The sequence below is a fragment of the Panicum virgatum genome, chromosome 9N (genome assembly GCF_016808335.1).
Source record: "Panicum virgatum strain AP13 chromosome 9N, P.virgatum_v5, whole genome shotgun sequence".
Classification (NCBI taxonomy): Eukaryota; Viridiplantae; Streptophyta; class Magnoliopsida; order Poales; family Poaceae; genus Panicum; species Panicum virgatum.
Genome location: NC_053153.1, coordinates 77,620,891 through 77,632,922, shown reverse-complemented (window position 1 = coordinate 77,632,922; position 12,032 = coordinate 77,620,891). Strand labels below are relative to the sequence as shown.

General features: G+C 50.2%; 1 protein-coding gene across 1 annotated transcript; it reads right to left on the bottom strand.

Annotated features, from left to right (window-relative positions):
• Window positions 1–1,117: 1,117 nt before the first annotated feature.
• On the bottom strand, window positions 1,118–1,971 carry LOC120693457. Its single transcript, XM_039976901.1, has one exon. It carries the CDS (start codon window positions 1,689–1,691, stop codon window positions 1,350–1,352), a length of 342 nt encoding a protein of 113 aa, XP_039832835.1. The 5' UTR covers window positions 1,692–1,971; the 3' UTR covers window positions 1,118–1,349.
• Between the last annotated feature and the right edge of the window lie 10,061 nt (window positions 1,972–12,032).

Genomic DNA, 12,032 nt, shown 5'->3' with positions numbered 1-12,032 from the left:
GATGATTTGATGCCAACACAGAACTGGAATAGCTGGAGTCTTGTGTAAACACCAAAGGATGTGATTGCCTGGAAGGAACAACGCCCTTTGTTTTTCTCTCGTCAGTCCCACAATAATGTCGTCTCTCAATTTATCTGCATTTTCTTTGTCAGGTAGTCGACAGTTGGATCACCAGACCGAGCGAACGAAATGGTCAAGACGTTCTGAGTTGGTGGACGTCACGTTCAGACAGAGCTTATTGTATACAGCTTGTGATCATCAGGCAATGTGTTTTTAGAACACCTATTTATTATCTTATTATTTGGCCAACAAACGGAGCCTCCACGTTTGCTTTCAAGGCCTAGAAATTCTCACGTTAATCGGAGAAAAATAGAAAAATAAAAATTATCCACCACTGCCATTATGATAAAAGTTAGCCTAAAATACTTCTATGCCTAATTAAAAATCACTCAATAATGTCACTATGAAAAATTAAATATAAATACCAATTAGCTATTATTCTTTGGCCAACAAACGGAGCCTCCACGTTCGCTCTCAAGGACTAAAAATTCCCACGTTAATTGGAGAAAAATAGAAAAATAAAAATTATCCACTACTGCCATTATGATAAAAATTAGCCTAAAATACCCCTGTGCCTAATTAAACATCACCCACCAATGCCATTATGAAAAATTAAATATAAAATACCAATTAGTTACAAACATATACTATTGATAAAAAACTAAAGCTAACAATAATCAATCAAAATAAAACAAAAATAAGAATAATTATATACATAATATTTTTAAAACTCAACAAATCAAATTGTCATTACAGGTAGATCATATTTAAATTGTTTTAACCAACAATAAGACATAATTTACGATAATGAATAGGGTGATGTATGGGTGATGTATGGTAGAAAATAAGTTTACAACAACATAGGTAATTTTTGAATTTTCAATATTAGCCGCGCAAATACGCGGGCTGTATGCCTAGTTGAGTGAAAATGACCAGAAGGAACTTCCTAGATTCTAATTGCGTTGCATGTTTGACAGCGTCTTGTTGTAAATGAACAAGAACTCAGGAGAAACAGAGTTAACGGAGCTGAACAGCAAGCTTCAGAAGGACCAAGTACTAACCAAACAAGTGCACGGCAGTCAAGTCAGAAATGGTTACCGGCCATGTGTTTATACTTCAGTATTTCCAACAGTATCATTGTAACATAAGTTCATCAATATGCATATTAATTAGCATATAAGATGAAGAAGAACAAAATGAATAAAAAAATCTGATCAAGAAATCAGGAGCCGCACCCCAAGGACGGGCACGGCCGCACGGGCAGGCCGGCCGGCCGCCGGACAAGAGAATCAGGCGTCCTGGGCGTAGAAGTCGATGATCTCCTTGAGGTCGAGCTGGAGGATCTGCGAGACGGAGCGGCCGTCGCAGGCGAGCCACAGGATGTGCTCGAAGAGGATGGCGTCGACGTCGACGAAGATGGCCCCGCCCCGGCGCTCCTCCTTCCGCGCCACCGTCTCCAGGAGCACCCGGAACGGGTAGGAGTCGAGCACGAGCTGGTCCACCGAGAACGCCCGCCGCTCCTTCCCGACCACGACCGTGACCGTCGCCGGCGCCTCGTCGTCGAGCGAGCGGTAGCCGATGCGGGACGGCGACGCCGACGGCCACCGCAGGAAGACGCAGCAGCCGGCCATGGCGACGGCGAATCGCGTGCTCCTGCTCTGGTTCTTGGTGGCTCCGCTCGTGCTGCTCCTCGGGATGGTGGCTGCAGCTGAATCTTGCTCAGCCTCTTGTGGGAGGCGGGAGCGAACTCGTTTATATCAGACGACAAGGAGGTTGATCGAGCCGTTGGGGAGAGTTTGCACAACAGTCCCTGGTTCTTCGTGAAATCACTCTCTGTAGTAAGGGCGTTAAAAACCACACAACCAGATTCCATGTGTTACTGAATATCAAGGTAACAAGAGGGTCTAGAAGAAACAATGTTCCTCCATTGGATGCTACTCCTAGCTTTGTCTCGGGATAGCCGTTGGGTTGGACCTGGCCATGCTCCGTCCGGGCAAGAGATGATGGAAAGGGACAGGCCGGCCGCGTATTCTTGGGCGGGACCACGTCTCCGTGTCCGCCACTCCGTTCCGTTTCGCTGTCCTCGCTCACTGGAGGCAGCCCCGTCGCGTCGGACCTGGCCCGCTCGGCTCATGGTCCACCGCTCACCAAACCGCTAGCGCGTGCCGTCTCGCCGAGCACCGGCGGGGGCGGCGGCGGCGGCGGCGGCGCAGAGTGGTCGAGGACACGGCTCCACGGCGTACGCGGCGGAGGGTAGGGCTGCGCGGAGAACACGTCGTGGTGGCCTGGTGGGGGCGATTGGGAAACGGAACGCGCGCGCGGCGCCACTCTGGCCTGCTGGGAGAAAACAAATCCTGAGGAAACGGAACGGAATCTTGGCATCAGGCGGGCCACAGGCTGGCTGTACCTTGTACGCGAACCGGGACGGCGACAGGCTCTTGCTTACGAGCTTTTGCGCCAGCAGGGGCCATCAGCAGAAACTGACACTGGTTGCGTGTTTCTACTCGCTCTTGGTTCCGTTGGAGAGGGAGAGAGCAGGGGACCAAAAAATAAAAAACGCGGCCGTTCTTGTCAGGCAGAAACTGACACTGGTTGCGTGTTTCTACTCGCTCTTGGTTCCGTTGGAGAGGGAGAGAGCAGGGGACCAAAAAATAAAAAACGCGGCCGTTCTTGTCAGGCAGGGGCGGTTCTAGCACCGGGTCAGCCGGGCCTAGAGCCCCCCCTACCCGCCGTGTTAGATGCATCGAGCCCCTCCTAAGTCTTTTTTATAAATTTGTAGCCATTGAAGTTTGAAAGAAATATCTATAGGTAGAAGATGAAGTGAATAAGCGTCTCCTAATAATTTTTCTAGATCCGCCACTGTTGTCAGGTGCTGTATCAGTTCAGTTGCACGTGGTTTACACACCAATGGCGCAGGAATTTGTTAGCCTAAAGATTGCTCATCTGGTGAAAAAGCTATTTTTATAGCAACTTAGGTTATAGGTTTGTCTCTTCGTGGAAATAACACGGCTAGAAAAAAAACTTATTAGTACCGGGCGGGAATTCGGTTAATACCGGTTTCCCACCCGGTACCGTCTGGCCAGTATTAATTATGCCGTCACTTAGTACCAGTCAGACCGCCCGGTACTAAAAAGCCACCGACCGGTACTAAAGTGCTTGTCACGCAGGGGCGCCTGGAGCAGCCATTTAGTACCGGTTGGTGATACCGACCGGTACTAATTTTTATTTTTTTATTTTTTTAGGTTTCAACTAATTCGTATTCGTGTATGTTTGCGTATTCGTATTTGTGTACGTCTGCGTATTCGTATTCGTATTCCTGTACGTCTGTGTATTCGTATATATTCGTATCCAACATACAAGAGAATATATTTATTATAATTTGTCGGTACCCCAGGACTGGGGTACCCCCTCTTGCTGTGACTAGGCAAGAGCCTTAGTAGTCATCCTTGACTACAACCAAACAGCCGGACCCCTGCAGTCCGAAGTCCTGTCCTCCCGACAAAGGCCCGGACCTGTTCCACGGCCGGGGAAGGTCTGGGAACGCCACGTGTCCCAGGAAAAACAGGCGCTCAAGCGCAAGCAGCCAGGGCTCCGGACCTCCCAAGGAATCCGGACCCCCGCGGGGTCCCGGACCCCTCATAGGGTCCTGGATAGCAACCGGACCCCTCTCCAAGGGAAGGTTTGGACGCCCCGCCTCAGGGTGGTCCGGGGCCGACACGTGTATGAGGCCCTTGGTCTCCATATTGAGGTCCACCTACCTTCGCATTTATTGCGGTAGGTGAACGTCCACTTTGATATAGTGGAAGCCGAGGCGTTTGACTGACCAGGGGGCACTATTGGTCGCGTATTACCAAGGCAGTGGAGCCGATGGCGCCGCCCATGCCGCGTCTGCCAGTCTGCCGTAACAGTCGGATACGACGGCACGGCTTCACCCATTATGACGCTACATAATAGCCTCAGCAGGCCACGCCGCAAGCTACGCTACTCCAACGGGCGCCTCGCTGACGGGACAAGAGAAGACCCCCTGTGTCAGAAGAGCAGCAGTACACATATCGAAGGAAAGATTCGCTACCACTGTAGCCACAGTCACGTTGGGCCCACCTGTCGGGGCATCAACGTTCTATGTATCCGCCCCCCCCTTGATCTATAAAAGGGGAGAGCGCCGTTAGAAAACCTCAGGCTGGGTAAGAGCCAAGACCAGCAGAGGATAGATTCATTCACAACCAAGACAATACATCTCCCAGTGGACGTAGGGTATTACGCTCCGGCGGCCCGAACCACTCTAAATCGTGTGTTCCTGAGTCCCAATCTCAGCGTAGATCTAGCCCCATCGCCTAGTACTTCCCCGAGTACTCCCTCACTGGGAATAGGCGGGTGCGCTCCGCCACCCGGCTGTGGGTACCCCTGAAAATTCCCACGACATTTTGGCGCCGTCCGTGGGGAAGACAGGCGTTGGCTGGATCTTCAGGCCTCTGGGCTGCGTTCTCCCTCTGCAACGGCAAACTTGAAGATGAAGGAAGGCACACTCACTCCGCATGCTATGGCACCGGCGCTCCGACGACCTCGGTGCGGCGGCGCACGGCAGCGGCGTCTGCTGTGTGTCGCCACCGCGACACCTCAGAGCCGGCGTAGCAGCATACAGCGGAGGCGCCGCTGCGCGCCGCTGCTCCTACGTCGACTCAAGGTTTTCTCTCAAGCAACGGCCACGCCCCCTCTGCGATGGCATGACGTCGGCTCAAGGCTTTCTCTCAACTTGGAGCCTAGTGCCGACAGCCATCCCGGAGGAAGTTGACCGAGACCTCCTGCCGCAGCAGCACCGGAGATCCACCTCAGCGTTGCTCGGTGCTGCTGCAGGCAGGACCCCGCCACCTCGCGCGGGGGCCCTTGGCGCTAGCACCAAGGACAAGCCGGCGAACGACCGCACTTCTCCACGCGTCACACCGGTCCATCTGCTGCGCAAGGGTTCTGGTTTCCATCGGCAACGGCGACGGCAGGGGGAGGGGGCCTCTTTCATTCAAGGCCAAAGAATTTGTCTCATGCCATGTAAGCATGTGACAGCTCTTAGGCAAGGAGGGGTCCCCCGAGCTCCCGAGGTGATCCTGGATGATGCGGTTCAGGCACGTCCAAGGTGCCTTCACCTCCGAAGAACACGCTGTATAGCATGCAGCCGTAGGTTACTCCTAAGAAAGGAATGAGAGAATTTCTCCTTTGTAATAACGTGGTGTCTATGTGTGTGTCCAGAGCGGTTAAGGTCCGACCTTGTAAACCCGGCCTCTGGCCCTATCACACAAACAGGCAAAAACGGTCCGGAGCGGTGGAGGTCCGACCTCGTAATCCCGACCTCTGATGTATACCGTGATAACCACAATGATAAAGGAGATTTTCTTTCTTGACCTTATCTAGGCTCCACCCCGGTTACATGCATTCATTCTGGATGGCTGTTTTTTTTTTTTCGGTTGACCATTTCTTCCTCCCAAACAGAGTCTTTACCTTTGTTGCTAACAATCCAAGTTGAGTTGCTGGCTTGTGGTCAGGTGAAGACACCCCTTCTAGCTGGAAGGCAGTCCGGACCCCTAGGGACCTGCTCTGGAGAAGTGGTATTTGTATCCTGGGGTAGAGAAGCTCCGCGTGGCTTAGCCTGGTAATGTACCCTAAAGTTACGTACTTCACTACCCTGTTACAAGTACTCTAGTATCCAGGACTGCTGACTTTAGAGGTCCCGGGCTCTCTTCTAGTATAAGGCTTGGTTTCTTTGCACCTTACTATGAGGTCCGGTAACATGCTTCATCGGATTGTCAGCAACGGTCGCTCCAAGTCCACTCCGGTGGCCCGCTCCGGCGGAGACCGCTCGCCCCGGTCGCTCCAAGTCCACTCCGGTGGCCCGCTCCGGCGGAGACCGCTCGCCCCGGTCGCTCCAAGTCCACTCCGGTGGCCCGCTCCGGCGGAGACCGCTCGCCCCGGTCGCTCCAAGTCCACTCCGGTGGCCCGCTCCGGCGGAGACCGCTCACCCCGGTCGCTCCAAGTCCACTCCGGTGGCCCGCTCCGGCGGAGACCGCTCGCCCCGGTCGCTCCAAGTCCACTCCGGTGGCCCGCTCCGGCGGAGACCGCTCGCCCCGGTCGCTCCAAGTCCACTCCGGTGGCCCGCTCCGGCGGAGACCGCTCGCCCCGGTCGCTCCAAGTCCACTCCGGTGGCCCGCTCCGGCGGAGACCGCTCGCCCCGGTCGCTCCAAGTCCACTCCGGTGGCCCGCTCCGGCGGAGACCGCTCGCCCCGGTCGCTCCAAGTCCACTCCGGTGGCCCGCTCCGGCGGAGACCGCTCGCCCCGGTCGCTCCCAGTCCACTCCGGTGGCCCGCTCCGGCGGAGACCGCTCGCCACGGTCGACAAAAGCCGGGTCCGGGAAGTAGTGCTACCCCCTGAGCGATCCGAAGTCCGTGTAGCCGCTTAGCTTGGTTCTGTACCCTAAGCCTACACCTTCGTCGCCCCGTGGAGAGCACTCTAGTACCTAAATCAGGCAACAAGCATACCGGCCTCAGGGGTCCGGGATGCCCACTCTCTCCAAGAGCACACCAACGCAATCAAGTTGCGTAAGAACACATCACGGTGGTGGCCCCACCCGCGGGTTCGGACCTCTCCCGAGGTGGGCCCGGGGGCCACTGTCGGTACCCCAGGACTGGGGTACCCCCTCTTGCTGTGACTAGGCAAGAGCCTTAGTAGTCATCCTTGACTACAACCAAACAGCCGGACCCCTGCAGTCCGAAGTCCTGTCCTCCCGACAAAGGCCCGGACCTGTTCCACGGCCGGGGAAGGTCTGGGAACGCCACGTGTCCCAGGAAAAACAGGCGCTCAAGCGCAAGCAGCCAGGGCTCCGGACCTCCCAAGGAATCCGGACCCCCGCGGGGTCCCGGACCCCTCATAGGGTCCTGGATAGCAACCGGACCCCTCTCCAAGGGAAGGTTTGGACGCCCCGCCTCAGGGTGGTCCGGGGCCGACACGTGTATGAGGCCCTTGGTCTCCATATTGAGGTCCACCTACCTTCGCATTTATTGCGGTAGGTGAACGTCCACTTTGATATAGTGGAAGCCGAGGCGTTTGACTGACCAGGGGGCACTATTGGTCGCGTATTACCAAGGCAGTGGAGCCGATGGCGCCGCCCATGCCGCGTCTGCCAGTCTGCCGTAACAGTCGGATACGACGGCACGGCTTCACCCATTATGACGCTACATAATAGCCTCAGCAGGCCACGCCGCAAGCTACGCTACTCCAACGGGCGCCTCGCTGACGGGACAAGAGAAGACCCCCTGTGTCAGAAGAGCAGCAGTACGCATATCGAAGGAAAGATTCGCTACCACTGTAGCCACAGTCACGTTGGGCCCACCTGTCGGGGCATCAACGTTCTATGTATCCGCCCCCCTTGATCTATAAAAGGGGAGAGCGCCGTTAGAAAACCTCAGGCTGGGTAAGAGCCAAGACCAGCAGAGGATAGATTCATTCACAACCAAGACAATACATCTCCCAGTGGACGTAGGGTATTACGCTCCGGCGGCCCGAACCACTCTAAATCGTGTGTTCCTGAGTCCCAATCTCAGCGTAGATCTAGCCCCATCGCCTAGTACTTCCCCGAGTACTCCCTCACTGGGAATAGGCGGGTGCGCTCCGCCACCCGGCTGTGGGTACCCCTGAAAATTCCCACGACATAATTATATACACTTGAAATATTATATGTACTTCTAATATATGATAATAATGCACTCGGGATTCATAATATATTTACAAGTTGTCATGCACATAAATTTTGTTCGACAAATTTGTACAAGTTACTAAGTCTCCGCCTCTAGTCGACCCACACTTATCCTAGGATCCGTATAAAATTCTCCATTTGGATTTATGACCTCATCTAGCAGAAATTCACAGATTGATTCTTGAATTGCTTTGATTCTTTCTAGTTCGATGAGGGCCTCCGTCATAGCAGTAATCTGTCAAGTGCAAACACCAATATTTTCAATTAATACCTAGATAGAATTAAATGCAAGTAATTATTAGTAATGTTGTTCTACGTACATTGAATTCATGTTGTGTCATCGAGTTGCGGGTGCAAAAATCTTGCATGTGCTCACATACATAGTAGCCACATAGGTTGTTTCATTGCTGCTGTCTCAAACACTATATATATAATACTGTATATATATACAGTATTATATATATATATATGGGTTATGAAATATTTATGTTGTTTAAAGAAATGACAGTAGATGTGCGATATGTATTCGTACCGAAAAATTAGTGTTGAATTCTAGCTCGCATGGTGTTGATGCGATTCCTATATGTTTTTTGAGGAAGCGACCCCATGCCTTTTGCATGATGTTTATGAGGTCTTGGTAATATCCTTTTGGCTTCCTCAAGGAGTCGTCACCCGAACTCGGCATTTATCGAACTCAATAATAAGAAGTATCCAGTGGAATCTGTTTCATACACATATATGTATAAGAAATATTAGATATATATACATATATATATATATAGTCAAGTCAAGAAAAAAAAGGTAAATAACTCACTCGAAATTGTACGGTAACAGAGTATATTGACAAGTATGCTGTCGGTGTTTACCACCAAGCCTGCTCAGGGATATCTTTAGCAGTAGGGTTGTAGGTAGGGATCGACTGCTCTGGAACTCGATGGTACAAGGAACACAAAGATTTAGACAGGTTCGGGCCGCGAGTTGCGTAATACCCTACATTTTGTGTGGTTGTTTGTATTGCCTTAGGTGTTGATATCTTTTGAGGGGGTCCCTGCCCGCCCTTATATATCGGGGGGGACAGGGTTACATGGAAAGTCCTAGCTGAGTACAGTTAGAGTCCTACTGCAATACAATCGGGTAGTTTACTTTGTACTGCAGCTAGTTCTACGCCTATTCAGGTAGTTACAAGAGAGGTAAGGTACATCCATGAGCTATTCCTTATTCTAGAATATTCTATGCCTATAAGCAGTCTCGCTGCCCCGGGTCTGACAAGCCCCCGAGCTCTTCGTAGCCGAGTCCTGCAGGCGTCGAGTACTTGGATGGACGTCTTCGAGTACTTCAAGCAGTCAGAACGTCTTTCTGATTGCTCATGGATCTTCCTTCAGATACGTCGAGTAGTCTTCCAAGTACTTCCGGTTGCTTCGAGGCTGTGAGGTGCTCAAGCCCCCGAAATCTTTATATATAGTGCGTGAAGTACTCGCGCTCCATATGGAGAAGCCCCCGAGCCTTAGGTTGAATCGTAGAATCAGGCTGAGGGTTACTTCAGTCTTTTTTCTTTATTATTTTTCAAAAAATTTGAAAAATAAATCTCTGATACACATATCCTGCAGCCCCCAAGTCTTGAATTTAAATCTCTCAATTTAGATTTAAGGATAAAAAACTCGTGACAAAATATGTGTTTAAACTGCTCAGAGTAGTGAACAATCTATTGATCTTCTAGGTATTCACAGAATTGCCATTGGAAACTGTATAAACCCATGCGGTGACTTCTATGGTTTTTACCCTTTTGACTCTTGGCCGCCGTCAAATTTAGATCCAAACTTCCCAATTACTTGTGCCATCCATTAGCCCCTCTCGTAGCCCCCGAGCATAGCTCGTGACACTGAGATGGATCCTAAGAAGAACAAGTCCAAAATCAAAGATGAAGCGGTTGCCAATCTTTCCACGGGCTGGCGCAAAAGCAAAATGTCTGAAGCAGCTGTACAAGAACGGGAGAATATGGGTCTGCTCCAGAGTCAAGCTGTGATCCAATGGCGTGCGGGTGAAGGAGAAGATTATCCTTTCGAAGGTACTCTTGAAACCGTTCTGTTCCGTGATTTCGTGGAACGTGGCTTTGCAGTACTGTTTTTGAATTTTTCCACACTCTTTTTCACTTCTGGGGAATCCAATTGCATCATCTGACCCCGCAATCTATCTTGCATCTTTCTATATTCACCCATTTCTGCGAAGCATTCCTTGGCATCCTTCCCCACTTCCATCTTTTCCAACATTTTTTTATTATTGTTCCCATTCCCAATGTTACATAGCCCGCCGTTGTTGGGGGCTATGAATTGGTACTTTGTCCTGAGGCCCGAGACGAGTACCTTTCTTATAAGCCATCGGGTAAGGGAATCGAGTGGAAAAGTTTTTGGTTTCATGTCGGGAACTTTGAATCTCCTCTTCTAGAAAGAATTCCGGGCGCCCCCAAAGTCCAAGCATGCTGGTCGAGTACTGGACCTGGTGGCAATTAAGTAAAATGTCTTCTAGATGCTATTTCAAAGATGAAGAGCAAAGGAACTACTGGGGATCATGTAGTCTTTTCCTTTGTAAGTCGTCGAATTCAACCCCTTCAGCGTCGAAAACATCCTGCCTTCAGATATGAAGGTACAAAAGACCCCACCAGACTCTCTCCAGAAACCATGTCTCATTCTGAGGTAGTCAGAAGATGTTGCAAAGTACTTGATGATTTCGACAAGTCTTTGGTGTTGCCAGCATTCTTCTCGGCAGTCAATCCACCCGAGAAGTCTTGGGTAAGTGTTAAGAAGAATTGTCGAGTACTTGAAGATGAGCTCTCTGGTGTTCTGATGAATTTTCTTTTTTGCAGAAGAATTATAAGACATGGTACTGCATGCCTCTCTCTTTCGAAGATGCCGCCCAGTCTGGTGGCGATAAAAAGCGTAAAGCAGCTCCTGGATCTTTGTTGCACAGGAAGACATGTCGCCTTGACAGTGGCCAGTAAGAATCTGAACTTCTCAAATTAGATTCAATTAGCCTCAACTTCCTTATTCTTAATATTGCTCATATAGGATCCAATATCTTCCTGAGCATGAGAAAAGTCAGGTCCAAGACTTTTGTATCTGGGTGCAAAGGGATCCAGAAGCCACTACTCGATCAGCCCCCGAGTCACCAGTAATTGGGTTGATCAAAAACCGCCCTGCTTTCTGTCAGGATGCAAGCATATCTGGAACATCAAAGGAGTCGAATCCTGAAGCACCCCAGCTCACTCCATCTGTGACTGTTGAAAATACCTCCACTGTTACTGGAATTGGTCATGATAAGGCTGAAGGGTCAAGGAATCCTACTATTTGAGTAGTACCCTTTCAATCTCTTCCACAGTCTGCCCAGGAGGAGTTGGGAAAGGAACTCTTTGATGATCCGCTGCTGACTGTAGAAAATGTGAAGAAACTTGCAGACTATATGCAATGGAGCTTCAAATTTACCAAAGTAACATTTCCACTATTTTGTCTTTGCTGATGTCGAGTACTTTATGATATCTGACATATCATTTGTTGCACTTGTAGGATGTTGCCAATCGGTCCTTCTTGAAATCTCAGGCTTTATATCAGACGGTAGACAATCGGAACACCTTGGCTCAGAAGAATGCAGAAATTGCAAAATGTCTTGATGAAGCTCTCGCTGTACGGAACAAACTTTATGAAGCTAACTGTGAGCACACGCGAGAGCTTTACAAGATGAAGCAGCAGATCAAGAGCCTTGAGGAGGAAAAAACCAAGCTCCAAAAATAACTACAGACTGCCCAAGCCTGTAAGTACTTGAATCTTCTCTTGACAGTGCTTTGTCAATAATTGAATAATCACCAAGATGTCCTTGTATCAGGCTCTTCGAGTGATCAAGCTCGACTAGTAGCGGCAGCTCAAGTCATTGTGGATATGGTAGAGTCTGAAGGAGGATCGTCGAGTAAGTCTTTAGTGGAACGCTTAGAGGAAACTCCTAAAAAGTTTTTCGAGATCATGACAGCCACCTCCAAAAATTATCTGACCCATATAATTGGAATTGTTAAGTCTTACTGGCCTCGTCATAACTTAGCTCCTATAGCTAAAGGAATAGCCGCTAATTGCTCTGATGAGGATTTCCAGGGCTATTGTAAAGAATCAGAAGTGATTGCTGATGAGATCTTGAAGAACTTGGCAGAGTAATCTGCTTGTAACAGCTCTTGTGATCTTCTGTAAGAACTTGT

What these genes read in the sequence shown, in the direction of transcription:
- LOC120693457 (XM_039976901.1), bottom strand. Translation starts at nt 1,691, where the DNA reads ATGGCCGGCTGCTGCGTCTTCCTGCGGTGGCCGTCGGCGTCGCCGTCC.